General features: G+C 40.0%; 3 protein-coding genes across 11 annotated transcripts in view; 2 read left to right on the forward strand and 1 right to left on the reverse strand.

Annotated features, from left to right (window-relative positions):
• Positions 1 to 3708, forward strand: part of MED4 (mediator complex subunit 4) — a 204543-nt gene extending 200835 nt beyond the window's left edge. For all 8 annotated transcript variants that reach the window (XM_079903452.1, XM_079903454.1, XM_079903453.1 and 5 more), the window contains 2 exons: positions 486 to 617; positions 2416 to 3708. In XM_079903452.1, coding sequence (XP_079759578.1) covers positions 486 to 617; positions 2416 to 2588 — 305 coding nt within the window. In that variant the 3' untranslated portion in view covers positions 2589 to 3708. The remainder of the gene's footprint in view (positions 1 to 485; positions 618 to 2415) is intronic.
• A 4006-nt stretch (positions 3709 to 7714) lies between these two features.
• NUDT15 (nudix hydrolase 15) lies at positions 7715 to 20772 on the reverse strand. 2 transcript variants are annotated; one of them, XM_079903461.1, is made up of 3 exons: positions 20542 to 20772; positions 15638 to 15834; positions 7715 to 7848 (listed from the first exon to the last, which is right to left on the reverse strand). In XM_079903461.1, exons 1-3 carry the CDS (start codon positions 20697 to 20699, stop codon positions 7766 to 7768), a joined length of 438 nt encoding a protein of 145 aa, XP_079759587.1. In that variant the 5' UTR covers positions 20700 to 20772; the 3' UTR covers positions 7715 to 7765. The 2 variants fall into 2 exon arrangements, with proteins under 2 accessions (XP_079759587.1, XP_079759586.1); XM_079903460.1 differs by lacking the exon at positions 7715 to 7848 and adding an exon at positions 12470 to 12659.
• SUCLA2 (succinate-CoA ligase ADP-forming subunit beta) overlaps positions 20700 to 22276 on the forward strand; it is a 78241-nt gene continuing 76664 nt past the window's right edge. The window contains exon 1 of the mRNA XM_079903450.1: positions 20700 to 20784. The gene's annotated coding sequence lies outside the window, so the exon portion shown is untranslated. The remainder of the gene's footprint in view (positions 20785 to 22276) is intronic.

Genomic DNA, 22276 nt, shown 5'->3' on the forward strand with positions numbered 1-22276 from the left:
ATTAGCTTTCCTTCCAACCTCCCCGCAGCATGCGGCGTGTGAGACCTTAGTTCCTGGACCAGGGATGGAACCCGCGCCCCCTGCAGTGGAAGTGCGGAGTCTTAACCACTGGGCCGCCAGGGAAATCCCCAGGAATTAGTCTTTAAATTACGTGATCAAAGAGGTTGGTTAGGAAAAGGTTTTAATTTAGAAGACTCAAGATTATACTTTTCTTTGTCATTTGGAATGTTTGCTTAAATGAGAGACTTCTTTTCATATAGAGAATAGTGTATTATTGTGAAGATCTAGAGAAGAAATAAAAATACATGTATTTAAAATTTTAATATATTATGTCTTAATAACAATTGATAAGATGACCTTCATATTCCAAAATTGAAAATGTGGCTTGAGTTCTTCAAAGTGAACCAAGGAAAATCAATATTTCAGAGAAGGTATCAAAGCTTATTTTCATATGTGACTGAATTAAAAGCAGTCTTATTTTTTAGGGGACCCACGGAGACCATACCCAACTGATTTGGAGATGAGAAGTGGATTATTGGGCCAGATGAACAACCCTTCCACTAATGGAGTGAACGGTCATCTACCAGGGGACGCACTTGCAGCAGGCAGATTGCCAGGTAACGTTAATCAGAATAATGCTTTCAAACAAAGGTTTTTTCCAGAAATGATGAGGAAGACAGAGATCTGAACAAGTTTGAGGGTCTGGACCCAACTCATTTTAGTTGCTAGGTTCTCTACCAGTTTATCCTCTCTGCTTCCTCTAGTTTAAAGACTGTTCTAGATGGAGGCTATGAAATTAGAATAAACTGATTTTATGTGCCATTTTCCTCAGGAATTAGGCCTCATTAACTAAGCTCCAAACATAGCTTTTTAAAATGAAGTATATTTTATAAACAGGATAAGATGTATGTATGTTCAGTTTAAAGAATACCAAGTGAGCACACTTGTGAAAAAACCCCAGATTAACAAAGTGACTAACAAAGCTTTTTATGGGCGTTTTAATACCTAAATAGAGTATCACTTTTTGTGAGACTCAGCTCATTCTGAACTTCAGCCTTCCTCAGATTTTGCATATAGGTTTGTACTGTTCTTATGTTTATTTTATGTTCCCCTTTTACCTTTTGTAGGTGACTTGTTTTGTTTTGATCTGGTAGAACATATTAAAAGTTTTTTAAAAGGCATAAAAAAGGGGAAAATTGCTCTTTTTTGAGCAGTTTTAATATTTTACATATTTCATGTTTTTTCGTGTATTTTTTACATCGCTAAAAACATACTGTAGATAATGCTTTTTTATGCTTAACATTTCATTGTAAGGCTGTCCCTGTGTTATTAAAAATAATTTTATAAACATCGCTGTTGTTAACTATCTAAAGTACAAACTGGGAAGTCACTGTGCATTAGTTTCCCTTGGTATCTCCTCATTTTTCTCATTGTGGTTTTACTGTGTCATAATATGCCAGTCAGGTCCAGGCAGGAGGCAGAAACCACACCAGCAAATATGAAGGAAAATGTAAAGAGCTACTGAGTAGTAACCAGGTACTAACTACGAGACAGTAAAGAGAAGTATATTTTCTAAATGCAGTAATAACAGATGCAGGGGGCAGCTACTGCATGTAGGATGAGGCAGATAGCCAAGGAAGGGAATGACTGAGAAGAGGCTCCCCCCCCCCACCCCCACTCCCCATCCCAAGGCTGATATATTCAGCCCGGAGTGGAAAAGGTGTAGCTCTGGCCTGTTGGATGGCAGAGAAGTTAGATGAGGTGTCACAGGCCAGAGCCGGCAAGTAGGAAATTATCCACTAGGGTCCAAGGGAGACTTGCTGGGAAGTCATCCAACTGGGATGCCACTGATGTCCTACACACCCACCAGACACCACAGGAGGGAAACGCAGGATCCCAGAAGGGAAGCCTGTTCCTCCTGTAGAGTCCTTGCAGTGCCCTCTACTGACAGAGCTTAACATTGTGGCTGCTGGCAAAGGAGAAGTGTTTTCAGGGTCCAGGGAGAAGAGTGGAATTGAAGCTTAAGAGGCAGTTTAAACTGGAATACACAGTATAGTTTACATTAGCTACTTATAATATATAGAGAGAGAATATATAGAAAGTACTATATATGACTTATTATATATGTGCATAAAATATGTATAGACATGAGACATTCGATTTGAAATTATGAACATCTTGAATAGTGACTATAGGAAAGTATGATTTAAAAAAAATAAACCAGAGTCTAAACATCACGATACTAAAACATCAGATTTTTCCATGATAAATTTGATTATTGGCCAAATGTATATTTTGATTTCTAGCCTTTTAAGAAATTTTACTCCAGATTATTTGCATGAAGGAAAGTATAACTAAGAAGTAAATTAATTTTTAGTAAAGATGTTCTCATATGTGCTTCTTTCTTTTCTCCAGATGTCCTTGCCCCACAGTATCCATGGCAGTCAAATGACATAGCAATGAATATGTTACCACCAAATCACAGTAATGACTTTTTGTTGGAACCTCCAGGACATAACAAAGAAAATGAAGATGATGTAGAGGTTATGTCAACAGACTCCTCAAGCAGTAGTAGTGACTCTGATTAAAAAAGCATAAGACAAAAACATACAGAATTGAATACTATAGAATTCTGTTTCTTAAATAATTGCAAACCTGTAAAAATAGCCAGGTGATAATCGGCTATAGTGGAATTGTGCTGCCTATTAAAAATCACAGTGGACTTCCTTTTTAAAGCCAAAAAGCATGGTTTCAGTTCTAAACCACTAGGTGAATATTTAGAGAAAATCAAAATTTACTGTTGGAAAAAAAGATTATTCAGTTCATTGTTGTCTTGTTCTATTTCAGTTGTGTTGGACTTGTGCATAAGAGTTCTGGAAATAAGATTTTAGGGAAATGACCCATGTACATATCACTAATAGGCCTCCTGGAATTATTTAGAAAAGCATAAACAAAGGCAGCGGATCACTGAATGTGCATAACTCAGAATAACAGAAACCCTCATTTGAAAGTAAAGGCCGTTAGCGTCTGTCTCAGGAACAGGAGAAATTGTCTCAATTTGTACTATTTGTAATTATTGTATATTTTGTAAGTAAACTCACTTTTGTTTGTACTTTCTATGCTTTTTTTTTTTTAAATTTCAGCATAGGTAGGATATTTCTGTAAATCCAGTTGCATTTTGTACATACTTTAGAATTTGGAGGATGAATGAACATGAGGTAATGTATACATCTGAACTAGTAATACCAACTTTGGTAGGTTTCTTAAAGGCACACACTGCCATTCTTAGAAGAAATAAAATGAAGTAGTTTTTTAAACTAATTGAAAACTTACCATAATGTCATAACAAGCATAACAAATTGTATGAAAGGTTGTAGAATGGAAAACACTCTGGCCTTCACCTTCCCTCTTATGACAGTTCCCAGAAGGAATCACTTTTAACTTCTGGTGGTTAACATCCATGTTTAAATAATATGCTTATACAGCTATATTTTGACTTATCAGTTTTAGACAGTATTGCACTCTTTACTCTTTTTCCTGATCTTTTGTGGAAAATTTAGCAAATATGGTTCAGCATAAAGGAGACACAATGAAATTAGCATTCTACCCAGAGATTATATCAATTAACATTTTGGTGTAGACTTTTATCTTAAAAAAAAATACACATTATATACATTTTGTTTGAAAAAAATAAGAATATTGTAAAAAGAAAAAGCATACCCCATATGAAGGATGTCAGACTTGTGCAAAGCACAATGGCCATGTTGGTTACATTTTAACTGTCTTGAAAGTGGTATTTCTCAAAGTCTGGCCACAAACCAAGCGTATCCAAATTACTGTGGTGGCCGTTAGAAGGCAGATTCAAGAACGTGCTTCTTACCTGCTGAATGGGAATCTGTGTGAGGCCTTCACATCCAAATCTAAGTACTGGGACCTTAAAGCCTTTAAGATCCTTGTCAGTCACTTGCCATTCACAATTCAAGAATCTTAGCACCTCTTCCCTCCAGGGATTTTTACTTATAAACCAACAGAGACTAAGAACATAAAAAAAATAAACCCAAATGGAAAAATAGGACTAATTAATATAGAGATTCCTTATGAGTTGATGGTTCAGTGGATTAGAAAACAAGTGGAAATTTCACATGTACCTCAAAGAAATCACGCTGCTGTATACATGCTCACTTGGCGTTTATCTGTACAGCTCTACAACCCCTCATCCAAAACCCTCGGGTCTAAATGTATCTCAGAACTTGGATTTTTAAAAATATTCTAGAAAGTTAATAGGACTTATATATCATATGTTATATAATACCTCCAGCAAGATCTCAAGAGCCATCTTATAAATTAAGCACATTAAACTTTCATTTTAAGGCACGTTTCACATACACGTTATTTAGCATTTTCCCCCAAAACACAGGAACTTGTCCTCATTATTCCTCACTGTTGGTAAACGGACGTTTGGATTTCAGCTTCCCCCACCTGGTTTCGGACTTTGTGCAGGTCTTTAACCTCCAAGGCAACTCTGTTTCTATTTCAGACTCTAGCTCCTCTCTCCCTACACCTATAGAAACAGTTCTCCTTTATGTCCCTCCAAATACCTGGAACAACATTTGCATTCCCTTCTCTGAGTATGCTCAGCACTACTTGTCTTGTTCCAGCCCAGGACAAGGACTAGTTAAGAACTACTAGAAGGTCAATTTTTCACTCAACCAGCACACACTGGGCATTTAGTACTCCCAGTCACCACTGGCTGCTGTGTGTATAATACACACAGTCTCCAGCCTGAAGTTTACTTTCCCCGGGGAGGCAAGCAATCAACAGAACACAGCAAGGCATGTGCTGCAGTTCACAGGCACTGAACCAAGCTCAAGACTGCAAATAATCAACGGTGGTGCTCAGCCACAGTAAATACCCCGAGAATCACACCTGATCCCTGAAATGTGGACATGTTTCCTCTTCATTCATACAAACAGTGCTTATGCAAACTATGCACTATAAACGAGCACCTATTTTCAGCCATTTTTAAGAAGGCTGATTTGGGAGCATTTTATCTGCAGAATCTATTATTTCACAAATGCTTTGGGAGTGAATTCAACCCATTAGAAATTAAACCAAGTTATACAAGAAGGCAAAAGTAGATGACTTTAGAAGAACACAAGTGTCACATATCACTTAAGCCTACAGCCTCACTAATTCAAAAGCCACCACTGAAGTTAAACTGCAGCAGAAATAGTGTAAGGCGTGGTATGTGAAAGTCAGCCTGGTTGAGTCTAGAAAGCTTCACAGAGGAAGGGACCCTTGAAGTGCAGTATGAAAAATTGGTAAGGTTTTGTTGAGGCAGACTGAGGGTGGGAGTGACATTCAGTTCACAAGGAGCTGCAGACACACTGGCGAAGTACACTTGAGGAAGCACAAAGAAACACACCTGGAATGTAGTAGAGTGAAAAAGTGATGTGGATATGGTGGGAAAGTTACTATAGAGAAATTATGAAAGACCTTGCATGTCAAGGATTTTTCATACAAGCAATGGGGAACTTCTCAAAAAGTTTGGGAAGACAAGAGACACGACCAAATTTATGATTCTGAGAAGTCATTCTAGGAGTACTGTCAAAGATGAGTCAGAGGGTTAAGATGGTAAATTTTATGTTGTGTATTTTACCTCAATCAATCAGTCTGAGGGTACAGCTGCAGGAACAGGAGAGAAGATGATGAAGGACCTGGACCAGGGGAGAGGCAACCAGGACAATGTGATAAGAATGGATCCAAGAGGCATGAAAGAAACAGAATGGACAGAGACTGCTTTATGTGGGGAAAAGGAAACTAATCTGAGCAACTAAGCAGATGGTAGAGGCATTCCCTTCGAGGAATACAAGAGGAAATTCAGTTCGTAATGTATCAAGTGAGAAGGACAGAGAAAATCTCACCTAGAGATGACTGGTGTGTGATTGGTGTGTGATCTGGAGTTTAGGAAAAAGGTTTGAGCTGAAGATAATGTTGTTTGCGGAGCCATTAAACAATAGGTGGAAAGTGAATCTGTAAAGAAAAACAGAAGAATAGAGGACAGAATACCAAGGCAAATTGAATCTGGTGATAAGCTTGGCTTGCTTGCTACTTAGTTCTGTTTGCCCATAAATTGTTCTTGTAAATAAAATGAGGAGTGATATAACTTAGTGCATATAAAGCTATTAAGTGACATTATGCAGAAAGCCAAATACTTAAACATTTTAAACATAAAAATGGGAAATCTAGAATGGGAATTTGGCATTAAGGAAGTGTGATAGATTCAATTTACAGTGTAAATATTATTAAGCATCTACCACAATATTTGGCACATAGTAGATGCAAATTAAATGTTTATGGGGGGCCTTAACTTACGTGTTCAATTTCTTGAGGTACATAAAATGGAAAGCTTAGTACACACCTCTCAGTCAATGCCTACTGTTATTTTTAATTTGCATTTTTCACAAGCACTACTCAAGTGCAACACTGATTTCTAAGTACAACATAAATAATTTAAAAATAAAAGAGGCAGCATCAATATATGATTGAGTTTATGTTGGAAGACTTTGTTTCCTCCCTTACAGATGACTCCCTGAGCTCTCCTTCTCCACGATCCCTAAATGATCCTTGATGCCCCCAAGAAGAGAATATTTCATCTGAAGGAATATTCGCCTTATCTGGAAAGCTGGCAGTCCAGATAATGAAGAACTGCCTCTTCCAGGTGGATCTCAGGGAGGCCGAATTCACATGATGCTCCGCTGGGCAGACCTCTGCTCGGATGTTGTGAGGGTCAGTGTAGGAGCACTTGCCTATCTTGGGATAGAGGACACCTCGGGGCTTGATTTAGCAAATACATGAAGAGCTATTTCAGACTTGCCAGTATCCTGGCAGAGTGAGGTATAGACATTTCATGAGAATACTGCGAGTAGTAGTAGTTTTTTCAATTAAAGGCAATTCTCAAAACATTTAAGAATTAACTGCTTACTTAAAGAGCTCTAAATCCTGCTCTGGTCATTCACTCTTTTAGAGAGAAATTTACAGAGTGATTATTGGATGCCACTGAGCATGCTGGGTGCCGAGTAAGTGCAATCCCCCTCTAACATGAAACTTAGCTTTTTACTTTTTACTATAAATAAGGGCCCAGGTTGGTTTTTTTCTTTTCATTGAAATAGACCTTCATGTCTAATTTGGTGAATTTAAAACAAACAAATGGAAAACCTCACAAGCTCCTAATGAGTTTGTCTACTAAAAATTGAAAAGTAGCAGATACAGAAAAAACTCCTCAGGTTTGTGATAAGTTTCTGAAACTATAAAACACCTGCTTGGATAAGTACTGGCATAAAGACATATATCAATGAATTCCCAATCAACTATATTTGGGATAAAGCCATGGAGGAGTTTCACCTACAAGGCAGCCTGGGTTCTTCTTATCAAGCCTCCCATGTCTATCATTTAGGGAGGAGCCAGGGACAAACAAGGATTATGTCAGTTGAGGAAGGGAGTAAAATTAATGAGCAAGCAACAGAAGGATATGGAGTAATCAAACAGGAGTAGGAAAAACTGAAATTCATAAGTTCAAGGAATATACACTAATTTCACTTGGGCTCCTCTCACACTCTTAAAAAAAAGTCTGTTAAAATAGAAAATGAGATTTGTAAATGGTAAACTATACAATGTGCGTATATAACTTTGAAAACGTAAGCAATTAAGAAAACAACTTTAGGGACTTCCCTGGTGGTCCAGTGGTTAAGAATCCGCCTTCCAATTAGGGGACGCAGGTTCGATCCCTGGTTGGGGAACTAAGATCCCGCATGCCACAGTGAAGATCCCGTGTGCCGCTACTAAGACCTGATGCAGCCAAATAAATAAATATTAAAAAAAAAAAGAAAATAACTTTAAAAATGATCTTCATTCACTGAAGAAAGATTCTTTTGTAACACATATTACAACAGTATTTGAGTCTGTTGAAAGGGCAAAATTCAAATGTAACCAGCTTTAGGAGAAGCAAGGGATTTTACAGAAATGGGCTCATAAAGAAAAGGATGTGAGTTCATGGCCTAATCCAGCAGTTCTCAAACTTTTTGGTTTTGGATCCTGTTACACTCTTAAAAATTACTAAGGACCTAAAGACTCAACACAAAAACTATTAGATAAATGAATTCAGCAAGGTAGCAGGATACAAGATTAATATACATAAATCTGTTGCATTTCTTTACACTAACAATGAAATATCAGAAAGTGAAAAAACAATCCCTTTTAAAATCATGTAAAAAAACCCACCTAGGAATAACCCTGACTAAGGAGGTGAGAGACTTATATGCTGATAACTATAAAACACTGATAAATGAAACTGAAGATGATTCCAAAAAAAAATGGAAAGATACCCCATGCTCTTGGATTGGAAGAATCTTATTAAAGTGGCCATACTACCCAAAGCAATCTACAGATTTAATGCAATCTGTATCAAATTACTCAAGCATTTTTCACAGAACCAGAACAAATAATCCTAAAATTTATATGGAACCACAAAAGACCCAGAATTGCCAAAGCAATCCTGAGGGAAAAGAACAAGCTGGAGGCATAACCTTCCCAGACTTCAGACAATACTAGAGTATCAAAACAGCGTGGTACTGGCACAGACACAGACATATGGATCAATGGAGCAGAACAGAGAGTGCAGAAATGAGCCCGCACACCTATGGTCAGTTAATCTTCCACAAAGGAGGCAAGAATATACAACGGAGAAAAGAGTCTCCCTTCAGCAAGTGGTGTTGGAAAAGTTGGAAAGCAGCATGTAAATCAATGAAGTTAGAACACTCCCTCTCACCATACACAAAAATAAACTCAAAATGGCTTAAAGACTTAAATAAGACACGACACCATAAAACTCCTAGAAGAGGACATAGGCAAAACTCTCTGACATAAACTGTACCAATGTTTTCTTAGATTGGCTTCCCAAGGCAAAAGAAATAAAAGCAAAAATAAGCAAATGGGACCTAATCAAACTTATAAGCTTTTGCACAGCAAAGGAAACCATAAACAAAAGGACAACCTACAGACTGGGAGAAAATATTTGCAAATGATGCAACCAATGTTGGGCTTGATTTCCGAAATACACAAACAGCTCATATAGCTCAATATCAAAAAAACAACCCAATCAAAAAATGGGCAGAAGACCTAAACACACATTTCTCCAAAGAAAACATACAGATGGCCAAGAGGCACAGGACAAGATGCTCAACATCACTAATTATTAGAGAAATGCAAATCAAAACTACAATGAGGTATCACCTCACACCAGTCAGAATGGCCATCATCAAAAAGTCTACAAATAATAAATGCTGAGGAGGGTGTGGAGAAAAGGGAACCCTCTGATACTGTTGGTGGGAATGTACATTGGTGCAGCCACTATGGAGAATATGGAGGTTCCTTAAAAAACTAAAAATAGAGCTGCCATATGATCCAGCTGTCCCACTTCTGGGCAGATATCCAGAAAAGATGACAATGAATTAAAAAAGATACACACACCCCCAATGTTCACAGCAGCACTATTTACAATAGCCAAGACATGGAAGCAACCTAAGTGTCCATCGACAGATGAATGGATAAAGAAGATGTGGCACATATATACAATGGAATATTACTCAACCATAAAAAGGAATGAAATAATGCCATTTGCAGCAACATGGACGGACCTAGAGATTATCATACCAAGTGAAGTAAATCATATGATATCACTAATATGAAGAATCTAAAAAAATGATACAAATGAACTTATTTACAAAACAGCAACAGAGACTCACAGATATAGAAAAAAAACTTATGATTACCAAAGGGGAAAGAGGGAGGGGAGGGACAAATTAGGAGTTTAGGATTAACAAATACACTAATATTAGATATAAAATAAACAACAAGGACCTACTGTATAGCACAGGGAACTATATTCAGTATCTTGTAATAACCTATAACAGAAAAGAATCTGAAAAGGAATGTGTGTGAGTGTGTGTGTGTGTGTGTATTAATATATATCTGAATCACTTTGCTGTATACCTGAAACACAACATTGTAAACAACTATACTTCATTTAAAAAAAAAATTACTAAGGACCCCAAAGAGTTCTTGTTTTTGTAGGATTTTATCTAGTGATAGAACCATATTAGGAATTAAAACCAAGAAATTTTAAGAATTCTTTTATTAATTTATTTACAAATAACAAAAACCCATAACTCAAAACCATTATATGTTAACATAATTTTTATAAAAAATATAGCTATTTTTCTTAAAAAAAAAAGCAAAAGAACCAGTGAGAAGAGTGGCACTGTTTTACATTTTTGTCAGTTTCTTTCACATCTAGCTTAATAAAAGAGAGCTACACTCTCATGTCTGCTTTGCATTCAGTCTGCTACAGTATCACACAACATGCAAACTCCTCTGTACACTCAGGAAAGAATGAGAATGAAAAAAGCAAATGAAGTCTTCATATGACAAAAACAGCTTTAACCCTGAGGGCCCTTGAAAGGGTCTTGAGGACTTCCCCGGGCCACACTTTGAGATCCACTGCCCTAGTCTAATCGCATTTTACACATAAGGAAGCTGAATCTCAGAGAGATCAACTGAGATCCCAAATGACAGGGCCTGTTAATGACGGGATACAGATCCTGGATGGTTTGTCTCACTTCCCTTGCTTTAGGTTCTCAACTGGAAATCTGGGAAATACACCCTAAAGACCTGTCGTGTTTGCTCTAGTTGCAGGGACTGTCACAATATATTACCAAAAATTTTTTTGACTTAAATAAAACAAAAGAGGAAAATCAACAAATGTGATAAATTCTGCAACGGGCATACTGTGTTAGCACCTGAATTAGGTTCTCTATTAGAACTGAAACACTAAGACAAATTCTGCACTCTCCTCCACGCACACTGGTAATGACAAACAGCACAGTCAAACCACAGAGTAATATGGAAAGCAGAATTACCACAACGTCACCATTTATCACGTTTTCTGAGTCTGAAATATAATTCATGACACAATCCCCGAAAATTTTTCACGAGTACAGGCTGAAAGGGTATTGGGTATATTAAGAGACTCCAAATAAATAACTGGCAATTGTGTGGGACTTTTCAGCTAAAATGGAGCTGTTCTGAAATGAAGATATTTTTCATTCTTTTACAGGACCTTATTTTGCCTTTTATGTATGGGTTGGCCAAAAAGTTCCTTTGGTTTTTTGGGTAAAAATAAAAGACACATTTTTCATTTTCACCAAGAACTTCATTGAACAATGTATTCACCCTTTTGTTCCACTACCTTCTGCCATTTTTCAGGCAACTTCATAATTCCATCTTCCCAAAACTTTTTATCTTTTTGAGCAAAGAACTGTTCCAGGTGCCTTTTACAGTCTTCCAGGGAATTGAAATTTCTTCCATTAAGAGAATTTTGTAAAGACCGAAATAAATGGAAATCCGAAGGTGCAATGTCTGGTGAATAAGGTGGAGGAATCAGAACTTCCCAGCCAAGCTGTGACAGTTTTTGCCTGGTCATCAAAGAAACATGCGGTCTTGTGGTATCCTGATGGAAGATTATATGTTTTCTGTTGACTAATTCTGGACGCTTTTCGTCGAGTGCTGCTTTCAGTTGATCTAACTGGGAGCAGTACTTGTTGGAATTAATCGTTTGGTTTTCCGGAAGGAGCTCATAATAGAGGACTCCCTTCCAATCCCACCATATACACAACATCACTTTCTTTGGATGAAGACCGGCCTTTGGTGTGGTTGGTGGCGGTTCACTTCGCTTGCTCCACGATCTCTTCCGTTCCACATTATTGTACAGTATCCATTTTTCATTGCCCATCACAATTTGTTTTAAAAATGGAACGTTTTCATTACGTTTCAGTAGAGAATCGCATGCGGAAATACGGTCAAGAAGGTTTTTCTCGCTTAACTTATGTGGAACCCAAACGTCAAAGCGATTCATATAACCAAGCTGGTGCAAATGATTTTCAACACTTGATTTGGATATTTTGAGTATATCGGCTATCTCCCGAGTGGTATAACGTCGATTGCTCTCAATTAATGTCTCGATTTGATCGCTATCAACTTCAACTGGTCTACCTGACCGTGGAGCATCGTCCAGCGAGAAATCTCCAGCACGAAACTTCGCAAACCACTTTTGACACGTTCGCTCAGTCACAGCACCTTCTCCATACACTGCGCAAATCTTTTTTTGCGTTTCAGTTGCATTTTTACCTTTCTTGAAATAATCAAGCATAATATGCCGAAAATGTTGCTTTTTTTCTTCCATCTTCTATATTAAAATGGCTATGCAAAAATTCACCAATTTTGTTAAGTGTTTTTTTAAATACACGCTGATATGACAGCTGTCACAATACAATCCAACAAAATTGTTTCGAAAGAAGTTAAACACAACTAAGCACTACTAGAGCCATCTTACGGGAAAACCAGATGAACTTTTTTTTTTGGCTAACCCATTAAAAAAAAAAATCAGGGAGTCTCCTTGTTCACCTCTAGGTGATTTCCTTTGTATCCTACCAGATGATCCAAATCTTCTCTAAATGGATCGTAGCCTTGTTCCTTTAAACAACGTAGTGGCCAGAAAAGCTGGTCTAGGGGAGGAAATTCTTCCCAAGGAACCCACTCCCAACCTAGAAAAGAAAGGTATCAAAGCAATTTCTTTAGATGAAAGGAAACAAAGGATATCTATTTTGGCAAGTTAACCTATACTAAGAAAAATTAATTAAATTTAAAAATGATGGGCTTCCCTGGTGGCGCAGTGGTTGAGAGTACGCCTGCCGATGCAGGGGACACGGGTTCGTGCCCCGGTCCAGAGAAGATCCCACATGCCGCGGAGCGGCTGGGCCCGTGAGCCATGGCCGCTGAGCCAGCGTGTCCGGAGCCTGTGCTCGGCAACGGGAGAGGCCACAACAGTGAGAGGCCCGCGTACCGCAAAAAAAAAAAAAAAAAAAAGATCTGCTACTAATGAAGTGCAATAGTGATGCTATGCATTAGCTTGGCTATACAAACATAATTTGCATTTAGAATGAAGATCTTAAGAAGGGAATGATGATCATTTAAAACATGCTGTTATTTGAATATGACGCCAAGTTTACAAAGGCCACATTGTGGTCAAACCCAGATTTAATGCCCCTGGAGAGAGAGAGAGAGAGAGAGAGAGAGAGAGAGAGAGAGAGAGAGAGAGAGAAGAAGGAGGGGGAGGGAGACACTCACAATGTGCTGCAAGATGCTCAATTAACTGAGTCGCAAGAGAGCTGAAGTAAAGTTTATCCTAGGGGCCCCCTAGAAAACGAAGCATCTGGATAATCCTTCTAAGTATAAACAGATGGCTAGAGGAAACTGAAGCAGGCAATCCAGATCCAGGACCTGATGAACATGGGGCAGAGGCTGCATGCTTATATTATAAAAAACGAAGACTCCCGAGTGCCTGCACCTTGGCCAGGTTATCAGCTCCCCCAGTGAACCTGGTACAATCCTGCCTCCCACTTCCTAAGGCATGAATAATTTCTGTTGTACCCTAGGCCAGCTGAAGGCCTTTGCATACTTTCTGTGTGTTTCTTTGTGTGACATCGTGATATAAGAAATAGGTATTTGGTCTTTATCCCTGTTTCCTGGCAGGGTTCCTAAAATCTTTGTAATTTCCTGAGTGATAGGGATCAGAGGAGCATCTTTTGTTTCCATAATAAGCTCCTTTCAACCAATGCTGAGTTTATGCTAATGAGATGGCTGGTGGCTGAGGACCCCTGGAGAGTTTCAGGATGGGGGCTGGTGACCAGGAAGACCCAGGCCTGATCACAGGGTTGGAACTTTCAGCCCACCTCTCACCCCACACTCCACCTTAGGGATGGAGAGAGGGGCTGGAGACTGAGTTAACAGCCAATGGACATTGATTTAACCAATCACAGTAATAATAATCCCATTACATAGGAACCTCCATAAAAACTCTACACAGCTGGGTTCAGAGAGCTTCTGAGTTGAACACATCGAGGTGCTGGGAGGGTGGCACATCCAGAGAGGGCATGAAAGTCCCGTGCCCCCTCCCCAGACCTGGCCCTACCTCTTTCATTTGGCTGTTCCTGAGCTGTACCCTTTAAAACAAACTGGTAATGTAAGGAGAGTGTTTTCCTTAATTCTGTGGGACATTCTAGCAAATTACCGAAGAGGGGGTTGTGGGAGCCTCGATTTATAGCCAGGCCGTCAAAAGTACAGGAGGCCTGGACGTGAGATTGGCATTGGAAATGGGGGCAGTCTCATGGGACTGAGCTCTTTAACTTTTCGGATCCAAGTAGACAGTGTAAGAATTGAACTGAATTATAGGACACTCAACTGATGTCTGGAGAGTTGGAGAATTATTTAGTGTGAGGGTAAAAGTCCACACATTTGGTATCAGAAGTGCTGTGAGTAAAAACAGTTCAGACTTTGCTAGCTCATTTTAAAGGATTCCAAGTAGTTACCTATTTTACAAAAAATCTTATATGACTCAACGGGCCTTCGGGTAGAACATGCCCTTCTGTTCATTCAATCAAGTCAGTCTGTAAAACACTTCAGACATGACTTATTCATTCGAGCAATGTCACTTCCTTCTGCACAGAAGCCCTCCCTGACCACCCCACCTGACACAACACCCATGCATCACTATCTTTACACAGCTTTATTTTTATTCTTACTCCTATCATTACTATCATAAAATATCTGCTAATTTGTTGCCTTTCCCCCCAGATAAAATGTAAAGTCCAGGAGGGCAGGGACTTTGTTTTAAACACCACTTTTCCTTTAGTGCTTAGAACAATGTCTGGCACACAGTACTCAGCAAGTATTTGTGAATGAAAAGATTTTCGCTGTTAGAGGAGAAATTAAACGTTTAGAGGGGTGATCCTACATGAGACCACTTGGATAAGGTTTCTTATGGCAAATAATATACTGAGTAAGTTTGATATTTTACTCTTTAGTTCCTTTTATCATGCAGTTTTACGAAATCTGAAGAGAGATGATACATGCAAAGCCCTAAGAACAATGCTTAGTACACAGTAAATAACAGAATATCAGTTATTGTCATTAAAGCTTTCAGAGCACTCAATTCAACGCAGAAGGTAACAGCTAAGTGTTTTGTCAGGTTAAGCATTCTCTATAAAGGGAAGTTTTACCTCTCTTGCACAGGTGAGAAAACTGAGGAAGTCACGTTAAATGTTTTGCTTAAAAATCAGTGTGAAACAAAATTAAACACTAACAATAAAACTAACGCTTACTGAGTACTTACTGTGTTCACTAGGCCAGGCCCGTTGTATGTATTAACTCATTTTATTCTTACAACAACGCATCTGAAGTAGGTACTATTGTCACAAGTGAGAAAAGAGGCCCAGAGACCTAAATAACTTGTCCAAGGTTACAAACCTCTAAGTAGAAAAACCAGGATGCGAACCAAGTAGTCTGGCTCTAGGCCCAGTTCTCTTTCCTGTTCTGTCCTTATGTATCCAGGATTTAAGTATATTTACATTCTAACTGAAGTATAATTATATTCTAATCTAATTTTCTTCCTATGGCAATATAACGTAATCTTCCTTCAGACCATGTGCTCTCATAGAAAATGCATTATTTATAGTTCTCTTACTTTCATTTTTCTCAGGCTCTACATTCTTTGGTTCTGAATCATGAGTCACATCCACCTCTCCTTTCATTAAAATAGTGACATAATGGTAATTCTCTTCCTCAATGAAAGAATTCACAACCGAGGCAAAGCGAACATTTTTCAGGTGAAGAGCTGCTTCTTCCCAGGTTTCCCTTTGAGCACATTCTTCCCAGCTTTCACTGAAAAACAGAAACACACCACCGTATTCAATTCTATTTATGCATTTTTTTTTGCCATGAAATTCCTGGCTAGAAATTCCTAGTGTAAAGCAAAAAGAGCTGTAATTGGTTCACGCTTTACAACAATAAATCAACAACCCTCCTTTGACACTCTGTTTATCCTATATCAAGTATCTGAAGACCAAAAGGACTTCATATTGAACAAAAAAATGAACTTTTAGCCAATTCAGCACTACTTCATGTGCCTGGAAGCAGCATGCAACCAGGAGGTGGTTTAATATATCAGTTAAGAGCACAGCTTTGGAGTCAACTAGACCTGGGTTTGAGTTCAAAGTCCATTATTTTCCACCTTAGACAAGTAAGAAGATAATACTACTTTCTCATGGGGTTGTGTTAGTTGTACCAAAAAGTGGACACTGTCTTTTCTGAAGGCTCAGAAGGCTCAAAACTGAGGGCAATAGGCAACAGGCATTCACGAAATATTAAAATACACTGATGTGATTAGTTCACCTTCAACGTATGATCCATAACTAGATATTGACAAAAACGCTGATATTCCAAGTTACAAAAACCTGTATATAAATTAAAACATTTCACTGCAGTTTTCATACATGAGACAAGACTAAAAATATATAATATCTCCCTTTAGAAATTGTTCCAAATGAAATTTTATACAATCAGATAAAATATGAGTATTGAATGAAAACAAATATTATTAAAAGAAATCATTAGTGATTCAGTTTTTCTAAAAGTCATTTCATATGCACTTTAGATTAAATTTCCAAATATTTATGAAGCACTTTAGTGTGATATTCAGCAAAAAAGAATATTGTTTCTCTATCTTTTCTACCTTGAATATTTTTGTATCTCTAATTATCTAAACTACCGTCACTACCCAGTCTACATAAGAAGACAGATCTTTGGGAGGGAGGAGAGTTGTGCGTTTTCAGCCTGAAGGAACGTTCCTCTTCCTCCTGATGAGGGGCCAGCTCTGCCTTGAAACCAAGTGAGAGGCCCTCCAAGAGAATTAGTCACAAAGACTGGGTGAGACTCTCAAGAAGGAGGTACTGGTATGTTACTCCCCAGTTAAAGACTGAGCTGTGGAACCTCATAGGTCTACCCCAGTGCATCAGAGTAGAGGTGCAGGAGGGAAAGAGCTCTTGTGTTAATCTGAAATGTGTCCCGTGGTGTTTAGGGATGCACGTGAATACACAAGGTGATGCTCATTCCCACTTTAGGAATTTGGAAGGCAGGAGAGTGGCTAAAGCAGCCCACGATGGCTGAGCAGAGAAAATGGGCAGCAGTGAAAGCATCCTTCCCAACATGTGTTTTCTTTGGGCCAAGCAGATGCTACAAGAGACTGCTGGGGGGCCCGTCACAAAGAAAATGTAGCGTGGTGTGCTAACAGCAGGAGCTGGTGGCCAGCGTCACAAAAAGTCAGTCACCTATGTCAGGGAACTGTGCAGTGTAGAAATCCTTATAGGACTTCCAACCAACCAATAAACACACCCTAAGAAAGAGAGCACGCAGACTTCCCTGGTGGCGCAGTGGTTAAGAATCCTCCTGCCAATGCAGGGGACACGGGTTGGATCCCTGGTCCGGGAAGATCCCACATGCCTCAGAGCAACTAAGCCCGTGAGCCACAACTACTGAACCTGTGCTCTAGAGCCCGCAAGCCACAACTACTGAAGCCCGCGCACCACAACGAAGAGTAGCCCTGCTTGCCGCAACTAGAGAAAACCCGCGCGCAGCAACAAAGACCCAACGCAGCCAAAAATAAATAAATTTTAAAAAAGAAAGAAAGAGAGCACGCCTGTGAATACTGCACCCAGAGGGCACATAACATAGATCACAGCAGCACCACTCAGGTAAAAGTTTTGCTCCCTCTCCTCCTTCCTCAACACACCAGAAAAAGAAACCAGAAACAGTGAGAAGAGGAGGAGGTAGAGAAAGCAAAACAATGGCCCACACCTCCTTTCCCCACTACAAAGGAAAGCTAAATGCCTGGAAGAGGATCATAATAACCAAAATACGATTTACTTTTATAATCAAGTGAAAGTGAGACAGGCTGGGACTGGGACCCTTTACTGCACTGCTTGCACCTGGACTAACATCTCCTCTCCCTGAACAACAGAATACAAAGAAACTCTAAGAGACGACGAAAACTAACTGCACCCATGTACAGTTAGGGCAAACTGTGAACAAAGATACAAAAAGGCCAAAACCCAACTGCCACTTTTGAGGCACCAGGAGCAAAACCAGGGTACCACACACGACACAGGCACCCGGCACCACCAAGGGGGTGGAGAGATCACCTAAGCCACCCCTCCAGCCCAAAGCACCTATCCACTCCCACCCTCACCCCGTTTAAGGGACCAGCTCACCTGCCTCAGAGAGCGAGCAAGGGCACCTGTTACCTCTCATGCTGTAGCATGAGTCCCAATAAAGTCTTGCCTGAATTCTTTTGTCTGATGTCTTATCAATTTCTATTGATTAAAGAGTTCAAGAACCCAGGTTGGTAACAAGAGCAAAACAATTGAATTTGCAGAAAACATCATGGAGAAGCAGAGAAGGGAAAGACAAATCATATTTGAAGACAATGAAAAGAGAAAATAAAGCTACTTCCTTCCTGTTTGTTTCCCATCGATTTAGCCCACTCAGTTTACCAGTTATACAAAGATAAGTGAAAGCACACATGTGAAGAGCTTAGCATAACACCTAGCACTTAGTAAAAAGGTCATTAAAGTTCAATTTTGGCCATTATCATTCAGTATGAGTCAAGACTCCAATACTGTCTTGTGTTACTGTTAGGACAACTATCTCGAACCACTACTCTAGAAATTACACATTCTAAATAGTGCTTAGTTTGTGATCTAACGTTGGCTAATGCTCCCCCGCCCCCCAAACTGACAAAGTACAATATGGTGTGCTTGTCTGGGCAATTTGATTCTTAATCTAGGCATTTTATTATTTATTAAGTGATAGCTTATCTTACTTATCTAAAAACGAGAAACTTATTGATGCTTTTAAAAATTCTGAAGACCATTTAAACAATTCCCTGTGCTAGAAGATAAGAATTCCATATTCTATAAAGATCTGAGTCTGATTAAAAGGCACTAGGATCAAGCCTCTACTTCTAACAACCACTTTATAAGAAATACGTGAATTAGAAGAATATAGTCATAATGTGAGAAATTCAAATGACCCATATTCAACATGGCATAGGAAGAAGGGGAGGGCGGGTACTGCTAGATTAAGAGACTTAAAAATGTATCAATCACATGCAACATGTGCCCTTCCTTTAATCTGAATTGGTACAAAAGAGTAAAAAGACATTTTCAAGACAACTGCAGAAAACAGTACAGACTGGGTAACAGATGCTATAAAATATTTTAAGGTTTGAAAATGGTATTGTGGTTACTTCTTTTTAAAAGCCTATTACAGATAGATACTGAATTACTTAGGGGTGGTGTAATAAGATGCCCGCTTTCCTTTAAAATAGTTTAGAAAACAAGGGGTGTGTGTGTCTGTTTGCCGGGAGGGAGGAGCAGTAAAGACGAAACAAGAACAAACTGAGTAACGGGTACATGAGGATTCACTGACTATTCTATCTTTATGTATGTTTGAAACTTTCTATACAAAAGGAAAAACAAGCTCTGTGTCTTAAACGCTTTATTCTCACTTTGAGATAGATCATCTACCAGAGCGCTTGCACCTGGACAAAGATAGAGGTTAAAAAAATAACTGCACGCATGCGCAGTTGGGGCAATTATAAACAAGCTATAAAAAGGCCACAAACCAACTGCCATTTCGGAGCTGCTGAGAGCAAAGCAGGGTACCACGCATGATTCCCACACACACCAAGGGGGTTAGGCGGGCCACCTAAGCTGCGCCTCCTGCACAGCCCGCAGATCCATCCCTATTCTCACCCCATTTAAGGAACCAGCCCACCACCACGTCCCCTCCAGGGGAGCCGAGCAAGGGGCACCTGTGTCTTGTTCTCGCTCCCTCTTGCTCCAGCACGAGCCCCCAATAAAGCTTCGCCTAAATTCCTCATCTGGCATCTTATCAATTTCTATTGATTAAAGAGTCCAAGAGTCTGGGTGAATCCACCTTCTAGCACAATCTCAGCCTTTTTTCACCCTTGTGTAGAACTTTCTTTGTCGGTCTGACACATCATCAAACCACAACATGCCAAAGCAGAGAGGGACCTTAAGGAGTACAGCATCTAACTTCCCCATTTTAAAAAGAGAAACTGAGGCCCAGAGTTTCAGTCGCCCATTCGCTTGGTTAGAGCGCAACTAAACTTACTGGAGCAGGAAACACGGAATATATCCATGTGCGTTTAAATCACCAGCAAACCGTGCAAAAGCCTTAACTGACAGAACTACATCGACCGCGGCCTATAAACACCAACTTCCGGTCTCTCAAGTGCGAGCTGTAAGAAAAACACAACTCACCAGCCAACTCCCAGCCGCGTCAGGTCTCGCGAGGAGCTAATGGCGCAGGCGCAGCTCACACGGGAACGAGGAAATCTCTCCTTCAGCCATACCCAGCGCAGTGCCCCCTCCCGGCCCGAGAGGAGAAAAGAGGAACTCGCGAGAAACGACGCAGCGTCGGCGCGCACGCACGGACGCACGCAGGGAGCGAGGTCGTCCTTTCCGTGCACTTCCCGCTTTCCCCGTCCGCCAGGCAGCGGCTGCTTACCCGAACTCCAGGTGGCCCCCAGGAAGTTGGAATTTGCCGGCTCCAAATGACCCTTTCCTCCTCCCCAGGAGGACGCAGCGAGGATGCCTGCAGCTGGTCACCACTACTCCTACCCCGACTCCTGGGCGCCGCCCCCGCGCCTCCGCACTGGCCGTCATAGCGCGAGAGGGCCTCGCGGGCCGAGGCCGGAAGTGACGTTTGCTTTACCCCGCCCCCGGGGCCGCCGCCAATCTCCCTGAGCAGGTGAGGGACCGTAAATCACTGTGGGATTCCCCCGGGCTTCCGCCGCTCTTCGTTTGTGCTTGGTGTCTCCCGCATCTACGGGTCCAAACTTGTGAAGGTTGTTTCCTCCCGAGAGGCTCTGTGGCCAGAGTTTGGCTTTAACTAATGCTGTTTACTGTTGCGCTTTCAGCATTATTTATCTACTCTTAGATTCCTCCATGCACTTAACCAGCCATCTACTTTTATAAACCTCTGTGTCTTTGCACATCTTTTTTTTTTTTTAAATAAATGAGCTTCACCACAGTAAACTCATTCCACTATAGCTCAAATCAGTGTGGTACTGGAGCAAGGACAAATAGTATAGAAATATCCTGGTATGAATAACTATTAACAAATCATGGGAAGAAAAGCACTAGTCAGTTATGCTGGGACGAATTAGTTACCTATTTAGGAGGAAAAATAGACGCTGTTCCAGTTGTTTGCATGCCATGCACCAACAAAAAAATCCCAACTGAATCAGAGTTGTAATGAAAACAAACAAAACAAATGACTGGTTTCTGGTTGGAGACTTTTTAAAAAAATTAATGTAAATTAAGTTTTACTTCTAAAATAATGTGCACATAATTTTTAAAAGGCAAATGGTACAAAAACTATAAGAAGAACAACCTTACTTTCTAGTCATGCTTCCATTCACTTTTTTTTTGGTACGCGGGCCTCTCACTGTTGGGGCTTCTCCTGTTGCGGAGCACAGGCTCCGGGCGCACAGGCTCAGCGGCCACGGCTCACGGGCCCAGCCGCTCCGCGGCATGTGGGATCTTCCCGGACCGGGGCACGAACCCATGTCCCCTGAATCGGCAGGCGGACTCTCAAGCACTGCGCCACCAGGGAAGCCCTGATTAAACATTTTTATAGCATTTCTCTTTCCACCCAGAAACTCAACAGTCTTCAATGTGGTGTGCACCACAAAAATACTCCATGATATTTTCCCAAATAAAAATTGGTAACATATGAAAAGGATAATACATCACGACTGAATGGGGTTATTCCCAGAAATACAAGTCTGGCTTGAAATTTGAAAACTCAATCTATGTAATTCACCATGCTAAAAGAGGGAGAAAGGAAACACATATTATCATTTTAATAGATGTAGAAAATAATTTTATAAAATTCAGTACTCATTCAAGATTAAAAAAAAGCAAACTAGAAATAAAAGGGAATTTTAACAACCTTAGGTAAGGTATCTACAAAGACCTACAGCTAACATCATATTTAACGATTGTTAGGGCTGAATCATGTCCCCCCAAAATTCACATTTTGAAATCCTGACCCTCAATACCTCAGAATATAACTGTATTTGTAGACAGGATCTTTAAAGAGGTAATTAAGTTAAAATGAGGTCATTAGGATTAATCCTAATCCAATATGACTGGTGTCCTTAAAGAACAGGAGATTAAGACACAGACACAGATACAGACAGAAGACCATGTGAAAACAGGAAGAAGACAGCCATCTG

The sequence above is a fragment of the Stenella coeruleoalba genome (genome assembly GCF_951394435.1).
Source record: "Stenella coeruleoalba genome assembly, chromosome: 18".
Lineage (NCBI taxonomy): Eukaryota > Metazoa > Chordata > Mammalia > Artiodactyla > Delphinidae > Stenella > Stenella coeruleoalba.